The sequence below is a fragment of the Anabrus simplex genome, chromosome 5, assembly GCF_040414725.1.
Source record: "Anabrus simplex isolate iqAnaSimp1 chromosome 5, ASM4041472v1, whole genome shotgun sequence".
Classification (NCBI taxonomy): domain Eukaryota; kingdom Metazoa; phylum Arthropoda; class Insecta; order Orthoptera; family Tettigoniidae; genus Anabrus; species Anabrus simplex.
In genome coordinates this window covers 97,734,207-97,752,906 of record NC_090269.1, presented here as the reverse complement: position 1 = coordinate 97,752,906, position 18,700 = coordinate 97,734,207, and the positions used below count along the sequence as shown (strand labels likewise).

Sequence of the window (18,700 nt, the reverse complement as noted above, 5' to 3'; positions counted from 1 at the left end):
CTGGGAAAATGGAGCTGTAAACCAATAATGATGAATATAAAAGCATATCAACAACAACACATATGAACTCAAACAATAGGTTGTAGTAGTGGAGACAGTCTATATGAAGGCAGATGAAGTTGACATATTTCTGAGACAATGTCACACTGTTCTTGTGCCAATGAAAGGTCCGATGATATAAACGTAAACTTCAGTCCCATGTGAACTAATCAAAGTAAGATTTATTTTTTATAATTCTTCCAATGGTTGGCAACAGTATGCTGTACATTGCTTATTCTTCGATCCTGCACTTTCTGTGTACTGTTTGTTCATTGAATGAATATCAATTGCCCTATCCAACAATTGTTTTAAGTTAAAAGCGCATTTATTTTCACGTGTTGTACTTTTGAGGAATTCTGAGGTTGCCTCCTGAGATTTGTAATATGTTTTCAATGGAATCAAAGTGCGATTGCAGCACTTTTTATAAAGTACTTCTATGACACAAAAGAGACTGTATTGCGATTGACATATCTAAGGCATTTGATAGGGTAGATCATGGAAGACTACTGGCAAAAATGAGTGCAATTGGACTAGAAAAAAGAGTGACTGAATGGGTGGCTATATTTCTAGAAAATAGAACTCAGAGAATTAGAGTAGGCAGAGCTTTATCTGACCCTGTAATAATTAAGAGGGGAATTCCTCAAGGCAGTATTATTGGACCTTTATGTTTTCTTATATATCAATGATATGTGTAAAGAAGTGGAATCAGAGATAAGGCTGTTTGCAGATGATGTTATTCTATACAGAGTAATAAATAAGTTACAAGATTGTGAGCGGCTGCAGGTTGACCTCGATAGTGTTGTGAGATGGACGGTGGACAATAGTATGATAAACGGGGTTAAAAGTCAGGTTGTGAGTTTCACAAATAGGAAAAGTTCTCTCAGTTTTAATTACTGCGTTGATGGGGTGAAAGTTCCTTTTGGGGATCATTGTAAGTACCTAGGTGTTAATATAAGAAAAGACCTTCATTGGGGTAATCACATAAATATGATTGTTAATAAAGGGTACAGATCTCTGCACATGGTTATGAGAGTATTTAGGGGTTGTAGTAAGGATGTAAAGGAGAGGGCATATCTCTGGTAAGACCCCAACTAGAGTATGGTTCCAATGTATGGGACCCTCACCAGAATTACTTGATTCAAGAACTGGAAAAAATCCAAAGAAAAGCAGCTCGATTTGTTTTGGGTGATTTCCGACAAAAGAGTAGTGTTACAAAAATGTTGCAAAGTTTGGGCTGGGAAGATTTGGGAGAAAGGAGACGAGCTGCTCGATTAAATGGTATGTTCCGAGCTGTCAGAGGAGAGATGGCGTGGGAGGACATCAGTAGACGAATAAGTTTGAGTGGTGTCTTTAGGAAAGATCACAATATGAAGGTAAAGTTGGAATTCAAGAGAACAAATTGGGGCAAATATTCGTTTATAGAAAGGGGAGTTAGGGATTGGAATAACTTACCAAGGGAAATGTTCAATAATTTTCCAATTTCTTTGCGATCATTTAAGAAAAGGCTAGGAAAACAACAGATAGGGTATCTGCCACCTGGGCGACTGCCCTAAATGCAGATCAGTAGTGATTGATTGATTGATCGATCATAAGGAGTTGAGAGTTGTAACAAAGATAAGATACTCAACTTTCTGTATGTGTGCACACTAAATTTAATTATTCAGCAGCACGAACAGACTTGCCAATGTCACTCACGAGAAAACAAAAGTGTGAGAGAAGAAAGAAAACTACAACATAACCAGTTTATCCTCAGAAGCAGCAAATTAAACCCCACTGCAGACTTGGCTTGCGAATGGAAAGCCTGAAAATCTCCTAGGGAACATCTGACAGGAGATGTTTCTTGTGGGCACACAGTCAGCATGGTTGGACAAGAGAACACCAAGTTATTTTCTGTGGTGAAAGCCAAACTAAAGTGCAGGGGCAGAGGGTTCAATGTGTGTGTTGAGTGAAGAGCAAGCCAACAAAATTTAGCACATTTGCAACAGACCATAAAACCTGCAAGGATATATATCAGGAATCAAAAAGGAAAAGGAGTTCAAATTCCTACAATGGTGGGAGAAGAGGGTGAACACTATTTAACAGATACTGAGAAAGCAAACCTATTTAGTAGGGAATTTAGAGATTCAGTAGATGATTGTCAAGAGTTGGAAACCGAAACAGAAGATAGAGAGGGAGAGAGACAGAGGGAAACAAGAAGCTTCTCATTCACAAACGAAGATATTTTCAGAGAAATCCAACTGCTTCAGCAAGGAAAAGCTGCAGGAAGTGATCAAATTACTGGGGAGGTATTAAAGACAATGGGGTGGTACATAGTGCCTTATTTAAAATCTCTCTTTGACTATGTCATAAATAATAGTGTAATACCAAAGGAATGGAAGGAATCTATAATAATACCAATTTATAAAGGAAAGGGTGATAAAAGGAAACCAGAGAACTACAGACCAATCAGCCTGACCAGTATAGTTTGTAAAATTCTGGAGAGTTTAATATCGAAGTACATCAGAGGGATATGTGATGATAAAAATTGGTTCATGAGGAGCCAGTATGGATTTAGAAAGAAATTTTCTTGTGAGGCACAACTGGTGGGATTTCAGCAGGACATATCAGATCAGTTGGATTCAGGAGGTCAGTTAGATTGCATAGCCATAGATCTTTCCAAAGCCTTTGATAGAGTGGAACACGGAATATTATTAAAGAAAATGGAGGGAATAGGATTGGACGTAAGGGTTACACATTGGATAAAAGCATTTCTAAATTCAAGGGTTCAGAAAGTCAAAGTAGGAAATAATGTATCGCAGGAAGAGAAAGTTTGGAAGGGAATTGCACAGGGTAGTATAATCGGTCCGTTACTTTTCTTAATATACGCAAATGATTTAGGGAACAATATAACATCAAAAATAAGATTGTATGCAGATGACATAATTGTTTATAGAGAAATAAACAACACTGAGGATTGTTCAGAATTACAAAGGGACCTTGAAAGTATCCAACAATGGGTTGAAGAAAATAATATGAAGGTTAATGGAGGCAAATCAACTGTTACAACTTTTACAAACAGGAGCTTTAAAACTGAATTTGAATATACTTTGGATGAGGTAGTTATCCCAAAAGATGGCAAGTGCAAATACGTAGGTGTGAGATTTGAAAGTAATTTGCACTGGAAGGGTCATATTGACGACATTGTTGGGAAAGCATACAGATCATTACATGTCATAATGAGGCTACTTAAAGGATGCAACAAAGAATTAAAAGAAAAAAGTTACTTGAGTATGGTTCGTCCATTATTGGAATATGCAAACAGTGTTTGGGATCCTCACCAAGAATACCTAATAAAAGAAATAGATAGTGTGCAGAGGAAAGCAGCAAGATTTGTAACAGGGGATTTCAGGAGAAAGAGTAGTGTATCAGAAATGTTAAAGGAACTTGGGTGGGAAACTTTAAGTAAGAGAAGGGAGAAAACTAGACTTACGGGATTATATAGAGCCTATACAGGAGAAGAAGCACGGGGAGATATCCGTGAGAGGCTTAAGTTGGAAAATAATTATATCGGCAGGACTGACCACAAATATAAAATTAGAAGGAATTTTAGCAGAAGCGATTGGGGTAAATTTTCATTCATTGGGAAGGGTGTGAAGGAGTGGAACAGTTTACCAGGGGTAGTGTTTGATCCTTTTCCAAAATCTGTACAGATATTCAAGAAGAGAATAAACAGCAACAGAGAAAATAAATGAAGTGTTAGAGGGCATTCGACCGGTGCAGGTTATTGTAAATAAAAAAAATGTGTGTGAATAAATTAATTCCATCCCCTGGTCTAAGGAGTTTGGACAGCCAAAGTAGGGGACTGCCTGTAGGGGTAAAGTACAGTGGGGACTTCGAGGGCCCTGGGACCGCTACGGTAGCTGTGAAGGCCCTTCAGGAACTCTGAAAAGTGGTGGCAAAAGGGGCTCTGGTTAAGACACAGCAGGTCGTTATGCTACTTAGGATCCAGAACGGGTAAAAAAAAAATAGTAAATAAATAAATGCAATGTAAATATTAATGTTATACCAGTTTTATAGTATCATTTGAAGCAATTCCACATACTGTATATCAGTTGACTATATTTGTAAGTAGTACAGGAGATATTATAATTAGAATTTTGTAAACAATATAAATTTATTAAGGATGAGCTGTGTGTTTAATAGAAAACATTGTTAGCGTAAATTGTATAATATTGTATTATAGGAAAAATTTTCTTCTCTTGTTAATTTAATATTTAGTGCTTGACAATAATGTATTTTAGTGTACCATTTGCCACCGAGGTAGACACCTCATTTGCAAATAAAGAGATTTTGATTTGATTTGATTTTGAGTGTGTCACATACAAAGGTCTGGGACCCCAGTAAATAGCATATTGAAAAGTGACCAGTACATCAAAATATTGGACGGAAGAATTTCTCATGAACTACTGAAAAGGTTTCCCAATGGTGACAATTTTATTTTATGGTAACCAGTCAACTTCAATTCTATGAGTTGTGCATACAGTTTTTTAAGACCTTTGTGTCTATACATTGTTTATTTTCTTTGATATATTCGTATGATTTGCTTTAAGGCTGACGATGACCAACAGTTAAGTCGAAACTAGTCCCTGAATGTAAATGTAATGTGAAACATTGTACCGTTTGTATTGAAAAGGTGGACCTTAATAATAAAATATTTAAAATACTATTGTAATCATCTTCCTTCAGGCTAGCAACCTGTCAGAAGGACATTTGATTGCTTTCAAGTCTTGCAAAAAGTAAAATGCAAGACCGTAACGGGACACATGGCCCAATACTTGGAAGGAAGATGATGATGACTATTGTAATCATAATGATGTGCTTGAAAGCTTGTGGAATTGATGTTAAATCTTGCAATAAAATAGGAAGGATGTATTAGCCAGAATTAGTGCAAGAAACACAAAACAAGAATCTGTATGTTGTTCAATTAATTTGCAAGGGACCGTGTGTGAGGGAGGGGGGAGGGAGGCTGCTGCAAAAACATGGAAGTTTCAATCTGATAGAATTAATTATGGGGTTAGAAAGTGCTGTAAATTCCTTATAATCAAAAGTTTCAACTCACGCTCACACTGAATTGCATCCAAGTTGATCTGCTGCAAGGCACCCATCGAGATCTGCTTCACATCCTCGCTCAGCATGAAGCCCAGCACAGATTTGGCAATATGTTCACATGCAGATTTGCAAGCTTCTTGGGCAACTTCTGGCTGCAAAGTATTTACCTTAGTAACTCAAACTGGTAATATGTTAACATAACCTGATGTACAGGATGCTGATGTTTTGAATACATTATGAACAGTCTCGTCAGGCAGCTAAAATCAACTATGAAGGAGGTCCCTGTTCCTTGGCTTAGTCTCTCCATGCCCAGTTACCACAAACCCTGGGAGCATTCTGAAACACCTGGAATAGACCTCTCACTAGACAGCCTTATTGGAGTTACGAGGTCTATTATGCAACTCGAGGGTTCGTCCGGATTTTCATGGTATGACATGCATATTGGTAATCTGTATACAACAGGCATCCAAGAATTGCTCATTTTGTAGCCTTCTCCTAAATTCAAATTGTTCAGGTGTTTAATTTTTATAGCCTCTTGGATTTTTCTTTCAAGATTCCCAGGAATAGCTGCTGAAATCTTGGTTCTCTCAAACAAAATTTCATGATGTGTTTCACAGGAATGCTCGGCTACAGTTTTGAAATTTCAGTATCATCGGATAAGAATTTCATTAGGATCCACATTGACAAACATTCACTATTATAAGTGTTCATTTCAAGCATACAGGTTATATTCCTACTATATAAATTGTCAATTTTAGTTGTAATGGCTGAGGATGAAGGGTCAAAACCAGTTCCATGATATATTAAATGTAAATATCTTGCATCAAATATTAATTTGTATTGAGTAGGTGGGCCTCCCTTCAATTCTTATAATTATGAAAGTTCAGTGTCATGGTTCTCGGTGTTATGTTTCTTAAGTTGGGTAGATATCAGGCGCTTTGTTTCACCTAGATACTACAGCGACATTCAATGTGGTATAGACTCCAAGGGTCTACAATTCTAATGTGTGACTGGTTACAGGTAATCAACTAACTTTCTATGTGGCTTTTAACTGGTCTTCATATCATATTTGCTTAGTATCTTCCCAGTCTTCTGACGTGTTTCTGATGTATGGAAGTATCACCATCTTTAGACAGGCCTTCCCCCCCTTAATGGACATTCTTAACAGAACATCTGATGACACTTTAGAAAAACAGAACAAAGTAAACATAAAGCCACTGTGGAAGAGAACAGCAATTCTTGGATGCCTATAATACGCAGATTACCACCATGCAGACCAGAACATAAAAATACAGGACGAATCCTCAAGTTAAATAACATCACTGATAACTCCCAACTGACTGTCGAGCGAGAAGTACGTTTCAGATGTTTCAAAATGCTCTGCAGTAGTCGGAAGAAGGGGAGACTATTTAAAGTGAGGCACAGTGACCACTTTCACAATCAATTTTAGTTGCATTGGAAGAATGGTTACCTCGGATCGAGTAGGGGCACATCAGTCACCTTGATAACGAATAATGCAATACATTCAAAACATCTGCCACCTGCACACAGGTACGTAACACAAGAACACAGTTCAACCCAGGAAAAGAACTAAACAGTAATTTAACAGACAGTGGAAGCTTCACATCTAAAATTATTATTTTAGAGAGATGATCTGCAAGTTCAAGGATTTTTTTTTTTTTTTTTTTTTTTGCTAGGGGCTTTACGTCGCGCCGACACAGATAGGTCTTATGGCGACGAAAAGTTCAAGGAATTATGAGGCATTTCAGATAAGGGAAAAGTGATAAGAACCGATTTTAAAATCTCCAAGGAATGTGTTAATAAAACGGCGTTAATAATGCATACATGTTTATACGTCTGTTAGCCATGTACTGAGAATAGTGTTGAAGTCAAAGCCGCAAGTATTAGGCCTTTATTTATCATCATCTGCATGCCAACATTCTTCTCTGCAGCATCACACTTGTGCAGTGTGGAATTACTTTAGCAATAACAATAATTATCATCATCATCATCATCATCATCATCATATGGTCTCGGCTATCGTGGTGCAGGTCTTCTGAAGTGTCATCTAGGCAACCTGCCTATCAATTTTGACATTCCAATTGTGTTATCTAGCAACTTAAGTCAAATTCTATTAGAACGGTTCCTATGGCCGAGTTAAATACATTTTTTACAGCGACGAGTGCGCCACCATAGATATCAATAACAATCACGTAAGTGCCAAGATTTTTGACTGTCCTTCAAAAATAGACTATCTCAGCCAGGATTGAACCTGTGAACTTCGTAAGTTGAATACACTAAGGTAGCTAATGACAATAACTGTCTGTAAATGTGGACAATGGAAGAGGTGATGAGCCAAGTAAAAATGAAATGGCGTATGTCTTTTCATGCTGGGAGTGTCCGAGGACAAGTTCAACTCGCTAGATACAGGTCTTTCTTTCTTTCTTTCTTTGATATCATGTTCGTAGGCGACCTGTATGTCGTAATGAGGATGAAATGATGGAGACTACACATACACCCAGCCCCTGTGCCAGTGGAATTAACCAATTATGGTTAAACTGCCCGACCCTGCTGGGAATCAATACACTGAAGAAAATGGAAATTGCAACACCCAGAAGGAGTGGTGCTACATTGCTGCAATTGAATATGCAGGACGAGTGTTCGTTTGTGCTTCAGTGATTACACTTTCAGGTCCCTCTGACCGCAAGTTTGGACAACAATCAATACAGGATGTGCCCACCACGAGCTGCAATACATTGATGAATTCGTCGAAGCATGGAGTTAATAAGGCCCTGGATCGCTTCCTGAGGAATTGTGGTCCATGCTTGCTGCAATGCACGGGTCAGTTGTTCCAGAGTTGTGGGGGCTGAGGACGGTTGGCCAGTTGTCGACCCATCATGTCCCACACATGCTCAATTGGACTGAGGTCCGGGGATCTGGCGGGCCATTCTAATGTTGTGATGTCGTGGAGAGCTTCTCTGGAGACGCGTGCAGTGTGAACCCGGGCGGTCATTGTCCTGCTGAAACATCCCATTAGCAATGTTCGCCATCATAGGGGCAACCACTGGATTGAGTACACTATCAACGTACTGTCGAGCAGTCATAGTGTCCTCAACAAGCACTAATTGCGATTTCACATTAAAGCCAATAGCTCCCCAGACCATAATGCTTGGTGTTGGCCCGGTGTGCCTCTCGACATAAGATCTGGGCGCCCCTTTCCCCGGTACGTCGGCGCACACGATTCCGGCGATCACTGCGGGCAAGACAGAAGCGCGATTCATCACTAAAGACGACCCTATGCCATTCGTCGACCCACGTCGAACTTTCTCGACACCAGGCCAGCCTTACACGTCGCTGTTGTGGAGTCAATGGAACACGTTCTGCAGGGACATGGGCTCGTAAGCCAGCTGCACGCAAGCGATTACCAACTGTTTGTTGTGTAACGTGGGGTGCCACAGCTGCTCGAATTTGCGCTGCTGTTGCATGGGGTTCCATTCGGGCCATCCGAATGATGCGGCGATCCTCTCTCACAGTTGTCTGTCGCGCTGGGCCTGTGCCAGGTCTACGAGTGTGGGTACCTTCATTTGACCACTGCTGTCATACATGTTGAACCGTAGATGCCTGTCGGCCAACACATGCAGCGACAGTCCTTAGCGATAATCCAGCCTCACACAGCCCAATTATCCGAGCCCTCTCAAACTGTGACAGTTGTTGATAGCGTGCTCTTCTCTGTCGTCGAGGCATGTTTGACAGGGAACACTTCACTGCACAGACTGCAAGTCAACTACTCTACACCAGAGTCCATATACTGGAGTCGATTCCTCCGCAACCAATCACGTGGGGAGACCTGTAGCAACAATCCAATGGGTCAAACTTTGATCGTTTACATACCGACATGGCATTGTTCCATATCTTGAAAATCAACACAAACGACCAATGCCTTCATGGTGTTGCAATTTCCATTTTATTCAGTGTAATAATGTTATTTGCTTTACGTCCCACTAACTACTCTTTTACAGTTTTCGGAGACGCCGAGGTGCCGGAATTTAGTCCCGCAGGAGTTCTTTTACGTGCCAGTAAATCTACCGACACGAGGCTGTCGTATTTGAGCACCTTCAAATACCACCGGACTGAGCCAAGTTGGGGTCAGAAGGCCAGCGCCTTAACTGTCTCAGCCACTCAGCCCGGTGTGCTGGGAATCAAACCCACGAGCCCTGTGACAAAAGGCCAGCACGCTAACCATTTAGCCACGCAGCCAGACTGGTAAGCCAAGTGATAGTTCAATATTAGTAATTAAGAAAGGGTTAAAAGCTGAACTGAGCACAAAAGTTTTATTGTACCAAGGACCACAGGCTGGACCACCAAGGCAATAAATGGCCAGATTTTGCAAGTTCCATGCTGTGTTCTATAGTTTAAAATACATGAATAAGCACTTTTTAATACTTCTCACACTCTGAGCACTTGAAATCATTGTGTACTACATCTGAAACCTTATGGGCAAACTGCAGGACACAAATCTGTTTTGCATTAAAACAAAAACTGACCTTGTTGAATCTGCCCTTAATATGACAGTGGTAGTGGTGATTATGGTTTTATGAGGAATTACAATTGGGCAACCATTAACAATAACTGGAAGTAAAAGGAAAGAGGTAAGACACTTCGATGAATTAAGATATTTGTTACAGGGACAGAAAGGCCATGAAAGCTGTGAAAATTAAAAACTACCCAGGCCTTGCAAACCTAATACCGTTCAAGCTGAAAGAGAACAAGAGTTGAACAAGGGAGGTCAGATAGAAAAAAATGAATGTGAGGAGCCTCACACAAGTAAATCAGACTCAGCGAGAGGACCTGTAATATCCAACAGACACTCCCAAGGTGAAAGCCTCTGGAATTCCCCTTTTAGTCACTTCTTATACATTCAAAGCATTCTACTGCCTCCACTCTCAGAGAACACTAACCATACTCCAAACACTTGAAATCATTGTCCACTTCATCTTAAACCTTTCAAAACATTTGTACTTGCAGGCCACAGATTTGTTCCATACGTTGTTTGAGTCATCAATCCATACACTGGTTTGATTCAGCTCTCTATGCCACCCTACCCTGTGCCGACATTTTCATTTCTACCTAACTACTAGATCCTACATCTGCTCTAATCTGCATGTCATATTCATACCCTGGTCTACCCCTGTCATTTTTACCACCTGCACTATCCTCAAAAACCAACTGGACAAGTCTTGGGTGTCTTAAGATGTATCCTTACATTCTATCTCATCATCATCATCTGCAGTTTCCAGCTGTTGGCCGGGTCTGCTTCATTCTAACTCTTCTTTTCATCAAATTTAACCAAATCAATCTCTTCTCACCAATTTGATTCATAATCTCTTAATTCATGATTCGATCTATCCATCTCACCTTCAGCATTCTTCTGTTACAACACATTTCAAAAGCTTCTATTATCTTTCTTTCTGAGCTAGTTATCATCCATGTTTCACTTCCATACAATGCCACGCTCCAAACGAAAGTCTTCAAAATAATTTTTCTAATTCCTATATCAATGTTTGAAGTCAGCAAATTTCTTTTCTTAAGAAAGGCCTTCTTTGCTTGTGCTAGTCTGCATTTTATGTCATCCTTACTTCTGCCATTGTTAGTTACTTACTAAAGTAACAATTTTCATCTACTTCCTTTAAGATTTCAATTCCTAATCCAATATTACCTGCACCACCCGACTTCATTCAACTGCACTCCATTACTCTTGTTTTGGAGTTATTTATTTTCATCTTGTACTCCTACAAGACTGTGTGCATACCATTCAGAGATTTCTCCAGATCATCTGCAAACTCCGATAAAATAACAATATCATAGGCAAATCTTAATGTTTTGATTTTCTCTCCTTGGATTGTGATTCCCTTTCCAAATTCCTCTTCAATTTCATTTACTGCCTGTTGTATATAAACACTGAAAAGGAGTGAAGGAAAATGCAGCCATACCTCACTCCTTTCTGGAATGCTACTGCTTTTTTCAAAGCCCTTGATTCTTATCATTACAGACTGATTTTCATACAGATTGTAGATAATTCTTCTTTCTCTGTACGCGATCCCGATCACCTTCAGAATCCCAAATAGCCTGGCCCAATGAACATTATCGAATGCCTTTTCTAGATCTATGAACCACCATATATGTAGGCTTATCCTCCTTAATTCGGTCAAGTCTGGATTAATTCATGTGTTCCTACACCTTTTCTGAAGCCAAATCAGTTTCAACTTGTCTTTCCATTCTTCTGTAAATGATAGGTGTTAAAATTTTGCAGGTGTTAAGATTCTAAATTAATGGTGCAGTAGATTTCTATTCTGATTTCCTTCCTGATGTCCTCATTTCTTACTCTGTCCTTTCTTGCCTTTCCTATCAAACTACTAACAAATTTAATTTCACTGGCCTGGATTTTGTTCTGTCTTTTTGTCAGTATCCAAGTGTCTGTTGTACATGTCAGTATTGAGCAGTAGTACATCTTATACATCACCTCTTTATACTCCATTGATTTCCTACCTCCACACCAGGTTTTTCACACTTTGGTAGAATGTATTTCCCTGTTGCATCCTTTTACTGACCTCCATATCCTGTCAGTTCACTTCACAAGTACTTGAAGCTCTCCACAATTTCAAGGTTATGTACCTTTTCTCTTATCATTTCTTTCCCTTCTCTTTCTGCTCTAGTTAACACCACTTACTCTTTTCTATGCTGATTTTCATTTGATAATTTTTAATAACCTCACTCAACATATAGAGTTGCTCTTGCACTCCATCTCTGCTTGTCCTCACACCACATCATCATCTGCAAACAGACAACCAATATTTCATCTTTGCCTCTTTCAATTAATACAGCACACTTCTCAATACCAAATATGAAAAAGTCAAATGTTTAATTTATTTTAAGTATCTTGGAGAAATCATTTGCTTTAATGCATCAGAGGAAGGAGCTCTGTAATATCGGGCTAAAGCATGGAAACAGCTTTTCATCTCTGAAAACTTAAAAATAACAAACATGTGGCCTCCGTTACTGTATGCAGGCACCATCAAGGCTGCCTGCGCATCAACTGCAAAGTTCTACCAGATGACAGTGGACTAAATCTCTCTTGGGCATCTATAGCTGAGTTTTAATTACATTCATTGCAAAAATAACACATGTGTGATGCTAACATTTAATGACAGAGAGGATTTCTTCCATCCTTCAAAAATCGAACTGCCTCTGCCAGGTTTGAATCTGCAATCTTAGGATCTGGAGGCTGACACTCTACCACTGATCCATCAAAATCATCGGAGCCTGATCAATCCCATTTTGAAGCAATCACCTTCCCGGTTCTTCTATCTTGGGCAGTTCTCATCCACAATCATCCCATAGTTTGTCTCGTATATAACCACATAGACGATACACCCTCTTCTCAGATACCACTCTGTTACTGCCTTCATTAATTTCTGGATATTAGATCTTGCCACATGTCCATCCCAACTTCACTTCTTGTACCATACCACTGTTCCACAGAGGATAGCAGAGAGCACAGGGTGGCAGCCAGATTACAATTTTATATGCAAAACAAATTAATGATCAGATTCATTCCACAATGTGATGTTAAATAATATAGTCCTAATATTAAAAGCAGCATTCTAACAGCTACTATAGGAGGGAGGGGCTCCTGTAGTCCCATTGCTGAGAAGTGAGAGATCTGGCAACTCCAAGTTGACAGCAGTCATGTCTCCAAGGCGACCTCAGTGTTTCCACCCATGTTTTCACGACAACCACATCCCTACTCCCTTCTGTCCAGCCAGGCAGGCAGAAAACGGACCCTCCCTGCACGAACTATCAGAACGCTTATTTTAACCCATTCAATAATAATAATAATAATAATAATAATAATAATAATAATAATAATAATAATAATCGTTGTATGGTCTCAGCTACAGTGTGCAGACAATTTGATGCCATCTGGCTGTCTGCTCGACAATTTCGACGTTTCGTTTTACTCTAGGCCCACTAGATGGCAGACCAAGTAAACAAACACTCTTGGGCATCTATGGCTGAGATTTAATGAATTTTGTCAGATAAACACCAAATGTGTCACCAGTGATCTTTTACATGCCAACATTGTACGACATGGAGTGTCGAATGGACTTTTTCCGAGCTTCAAACATCCGACTACTTCTGCCCGGTTTGAACCCGCTATCTTGGGATCCGGAGGCCGACACTATCACTGATCCACAGAGGCAGCTACCCATTCAATGCCAAACCTGTATGTGTATATATATGTTACTGAGCGCCGTCTGCCAAATTTGTATATATACTTCACAGATCTTGCATATGAATGGGATATAGTGTCATGCTTTGAATTTCCATAAAAATGCTCAAAGAAGTTCTGTACAGCAGACATACCACTCTATTCCGCATGTTTTGAAAGCAATCTGATGTTTCAGCTTCGATGGAGTGAAATGTCACCCCCTCCTCACATATGTTTTCTTTTCAAATGTTAATGATCTTGATAATACCAGTTTTGGATCAACAATTTTTTATTATATTTCAGTAATAATATCAGTGAGTGGAGTAACCGTGCATTTTAACATGCTATGGCTATGGAGCCAAGCTCTGCATTCAGGAGGCGAGTGGGTTCGAATTCCACCGTCAGCTGTCCTAAGAATGGTTTTCTATGGTTTCCCTTTTTCACTCCCTAGTGAATGCCACGACAGTTCCAATTCATAAGCCACAGCCGATTTCTTCCACTTTCTTACTCAGTTTCATTCATCATCATTCATTTTATTTTCATTATCTTCTCAACTGACACTGACATCAGGAAGGGCATCCAGTCGTAAACACAAGCTGTCAAATATCATCTCACCTCGGGTCTATTCCACAAAAGTATGGTCTTGTACATTACGAGTAAATTCTCTAGTAACTAGTACAATACCAGAGTTCCTGTTCCACAAAAGAATTTTCTACAGTTTTACTTTACTACTCCATACTTACAAATCACCAGTGAATTTTTATCGGTGTGTTCCATGAATGTACTAGTACTTTTAACTTACTAGTGAATTGGGAAGTATTCTCTACCAGCGAAAGGACAATATTATATATATGTACTAGTGCTATTTAAATATAATTATTTCAGATACATTTTGATAAACATGTGGTCTAGCAGTGGTGATGGTGATGAAAATGAAAACTACCGTATGTATAGGGAAAGAATAAACTTCCAGTTTAACACTGTATTTGAATACAATGTGGGTTTTAGGTTAAGCACAATACAAGTGGAAGAACTTTTGATAGATATTGGGCATAGGTTAAAACATCCTACGAACAGAAACACATCTCTCTCTGCTAAACAACACCTCTACATTGGCTAGGAAATGGTGGTCAGTACCATGGTATTGTAGATGTGCATGGGATGGCAAAACCTTCGGTCTGTATGTCAATACATTCTGTGGTAGCTGCAATAAATGATATAACATTTCCTCAAACTGTTTGTTGGCCTGAAAATACTGAACAAACATTTTCCAAGAATGACAATCCTGGAATCATTAATGAGCAGAATATCTCTTACGTATGTCCAAATTTTCCCCTCAAAAGATCCATGAGCTTTTCCCAAGTTAAATATTTCCATCCAACTGTTTGTTTTTCCAGACTCTCACTGAATGCACCGAAAAGAATATCTTTCCTTCTTTCTATTTCCTTCAAAATGAATAACTTTATTTCTCTTGACACCATTTTAACAAATATAATAGAATTTGAGGGATGTTCCACCATTCAACACAATTTAAAATATTTGAAATTCATTAAGTGAAGACCAGTTTTCCATTCATCATCATCATCATCATCATCATCAGTTTTCCACTCCAGTTGCCCGGGTGTGGTTTACGAGCACTCTCTACTCCATGCACCACTCTTCTCTCAAGACGACATCCCAGCTGATTCCTCTTGTTCCTATGTCCTCTTTCACTTGGTCCAGCCACCTCTTCCTAGGTCTTCCTACCGGTCGTTTTCCGGCCACGACTGTGTGTAGCCATTGTTTTGCTGTCCTTCCATCGTCCATTCGTTTGACATGGCCAAACCATTTCAAACGGGCCCTTGTCACTTTCATTCAGGGATGGGTACACACCAGCTTGCTCCCTTATTCTTTCATTCCTTACCCTGTCCCTTTTTGTCTTCTGTACCATAGTTCGTAGGAACTTCATTTCTGCGGCTTGTAGTTTGCTGTCCACTTGTTGGGTTGTTGTGCAGGTTTCTAGGCCATATGTTATTATGGGGGTGAAGTATGATTGGAATAGAATCTGCTTTGATCTTAAGGGAACTTGTTCGTTCCAGAGGAGGTTCCGAACTTGATGGTAAAACTGAGCTGATTTTTGAATGCGCTTGTTAATCTCATGCTGTATTCTGTTATCACTTGAAATAATGCACCCAAGATATTTATATTGGTCTACTGTTTCCAGTTGTGTACCTTCCAGCATTATTTTTCCTTTCTTCTTCTGCCTGTTGACAGACATAGTAACAGTTTTCGATTTATTTATTGTTAATCCGTGTGCTTTCAAATGTTCATTCCAGGTGTTCCGCCTCTCTTGGACTTCCTTCTCTGTATTTCCCCAAATTACTACATCATCTGCAAATGCAAATGCATTGATGTCCATATTGTTCTTCTGCTTAATTTCTTTCATGACTTCATCCATGACAGTGATAAAAAGTAATGGTGAAAGGGTACTGCCTTGTTGCATTCCTTTAGTGGTTTGGAACCAATCAGAATTACCGTTTCCTATCTGTACGCAACTGCAACAGTCTTCGTAAAGCATTTTAACTTTCTGGATAAGCCCTTTGGGTACATTCTTCTTTCTTAAACATTCCCATATAGTCTTGCTTAGAACACTATCAAATGCTTTTTCGAGATCCAAAAACACTAGTGTTAAGTCTTTGCCCTTCTCCCAATGCTTTTCTAACAGTATTCTAAGTGCAAATATGAGATCGGTAGTTGATCGGTGTTCTCTGAATCCATATTGTTCTTCCTGTAGTTGTGGTTCTATTATTTTCCTTAGCCTTTTTTCAAGTATTTTCTCAAATATTTTCAAACCATGAGACAAAGTGATCCCTCTATAATTGCTACATTTCTTCCAGCTTCCTTTTTTGAAGAGAGGTATTATTATTCCCTTTTTCCAATCATCTGGGACTTTCCTTTCCTTCCATATTGCATTAATTACTCTATGAAGCCACTGTATTCCTATTGCGCCAGTTGCTTTGATCATATCTGCACTGACTTCATCAAATCCTGTAGATCTTTCTTTGGGCATACTATTAAGGGCCGTCTCTACTTCCTTCCATGCTGGCGGACTCTCTTGGTCAGGCTCATCATTGCAGCTTAAACTGACCTGCGTGGTTACATCATTGGAGTTTTTCCCAGTACTGTTGTATAAATTATCAAAATAGGATTTCATGATCTTCCTTATTTCTGTCTCCTCCGTAACTATGTTACCATCTGGTTCCTCTATTGCTGTTATGTATTCATTCTCTCTTCTTATATTTCGTATTGTTCGGTAAAGTAGTTTAGAATTAGCTTTGCTGTCTTGCTCTAGTTTATCTGTGAAATCAGTCCAAGCTTTCTGTTTTTCTTCGGCCACAATTTTCTTTACTTGTAACTTCTGATCTCTGTATTTCTGCTGCAGTTCGTTTACTCTAGATTCGTTCCTTTGACTTCCTTTTTGCATTTCTTTGTCTCTGGCTTTCCTGGTTTCATTTTTCACTTTCACAGCAATCTTCACCCGATCGTTCCACCAAGGAGTTTCTTTTCCCTTCATTTTGCTATTAGTTTTACCACAAACTTCTAATGCAGCTCCGACAATGCTTTCTTTGAATCTAGTCCACTCGATGTTGCCTTCTTGTAATGCATCTGATGGTAATTTATTGGTCACTTTTTTTGTGTATTCAACTTGTTTCTCTGTCTTCTTTAGCTCCCATGTCTTAATTTTTGGTTTCCTGTATTTCTGAGGTCTATAAATTTCAATGTGCTTTATTGTTGCGAGGATAAGTCTGTGGTCACTGTCCAGGCTTTCACTTGGTATAACTCTGACATCACATATGGTCTTTCCTGCTTCATTGTCAGATATAAAATAATCTATCAGAGTTTTAGTATCTCCATTCCAACTGTATCTTGTTAGTTTATGACTTAGCTGCTTCTGAAACCAACTGTTTATTCTCAAGCCATTCCTTACACATAGATCTAGAAGACTTTTTCTCCTGCTGGGTTCCTGTCTCCATAACCATGTGGACCTAGTACATTTTCATATCCACGCCTGTCTGATCCAACTTGAGCATTTAGATCTCCCATTATTATGATATTTTCCTCTCTTTCTATAGCTTCTTCTAAATCAGTTCGGAATTGTTCTTTTTCCTCTTCGTTACAGCCAGTCTGTGGGGCATACACCTGGACTACTGTCAGCACACTCTTGTTAAGAGAGATGTTCAACTTAATAATTCTTTCATTAACATATATTACCTCACTGATGACATCAATGTCCTCTCTTAATATAAAACCTACACCATTTTTGGCTTCTGTTTTATTTCCATTCCAATGTAGTTTGTATCCTTTTCTTAGCTTTTTTGTTCCTCTTCCCTTCCACTTTGCCTCACTCAGGCCAAGAATACAGAGGTTCCTCCTTTCCATCATATCTATCAGCTCCTCGCTTCTGCCAGTCAGGGTCAGGATATTTAATGTTCCAATTCTGTGTTTAGGACTCTTTCTTTTGGGCTTCTTCTCAGAACATCGTACTTGAACATCAGCCTTACGGTCATCATACGTTGCAGATGTTTGAGAAGACGTGTCTATACGGTATTTTCTTTGCGTTCCGAGGCTCGTTTTGTAGTTGAAAGCAATCGATATAACCCTTCAGTTGACTTGCTAAGCCTAACACTGCTGGGGATTTTCTGTCAAGGGTATTCTCCCTTAGCCTTTGGCAGTCCCCTACCTCACTGCAAGGCAGCAGCTGATGAATTTATGTGTCATTTCCTACACAAGGGTCTCATCAAACCTTCTAGGGAAAACTCCTCCACCCGTAGCTGTTGGTCTTCCCCTAGTTTGTCAGGTTTGGTGTCGGCCGCCCAACCCTCGGCCAGACAGTCGCAGGTAGTACCGTCTACTGTCTGATACGGTATCAGGATCACTCCTGACCTGACTTATAGTTTTCCATTCTTGTAGATAATTAAATCAATAGGAAACTCATTTAATTATCTACAAGAACTGATGATGACTCCAAGGGAGTCGAAACCGGTCTTCACTTAATAAATTTCAAATAATTTACATTGTGTTGAATGGTGGAAGATCCCTCAAACTCTATTATATTAGTTATACGTCAACACGGAAATGAAAATCATAAACTATGACCATTTTTAACGTCCAACTCGTTGGCTGAATGGTCAGCATACTGGCCTTTGGTTCAGAGGGTCCCGGGTTTGATTCCCAGCCGAGTCAGGGATTTTAACCTTCATTGGTTAATTCCACTGGCCCGGGGGCTGGGTGTTTGTGCTGTCCCCAACATCCCTGCAACTCACA

General features: G+C 39.4%; 1 protein-coding gene across 6 annotated transcripts in view; it reads right to left on the bottom strand.

Annotated features, from left to right (window-relative positions):
• Sec15 (exocyst complex component Sec15) overlaps positions 1 to 18,700 on the bottom strand; it is a 233,595-nt gene that overhangs the window by 42,268 nt on the left and 172,627 nt on the right. For all 6 annotated transcript variants that reach the window (XM_067147038.2, XM_067147037.2, XM_067147041.2 and 3 more), the window contains exon 14: positions 5,138 to 5,279. In XM_067147038.2, the coding sequence (XP_067003139.1) occupies positions 5,138 to 5,279 (142 nt within the window). The remainder of the gene's footprint in view (positions 1 to 5,137; positions 5,280 to 18,700) is intronic.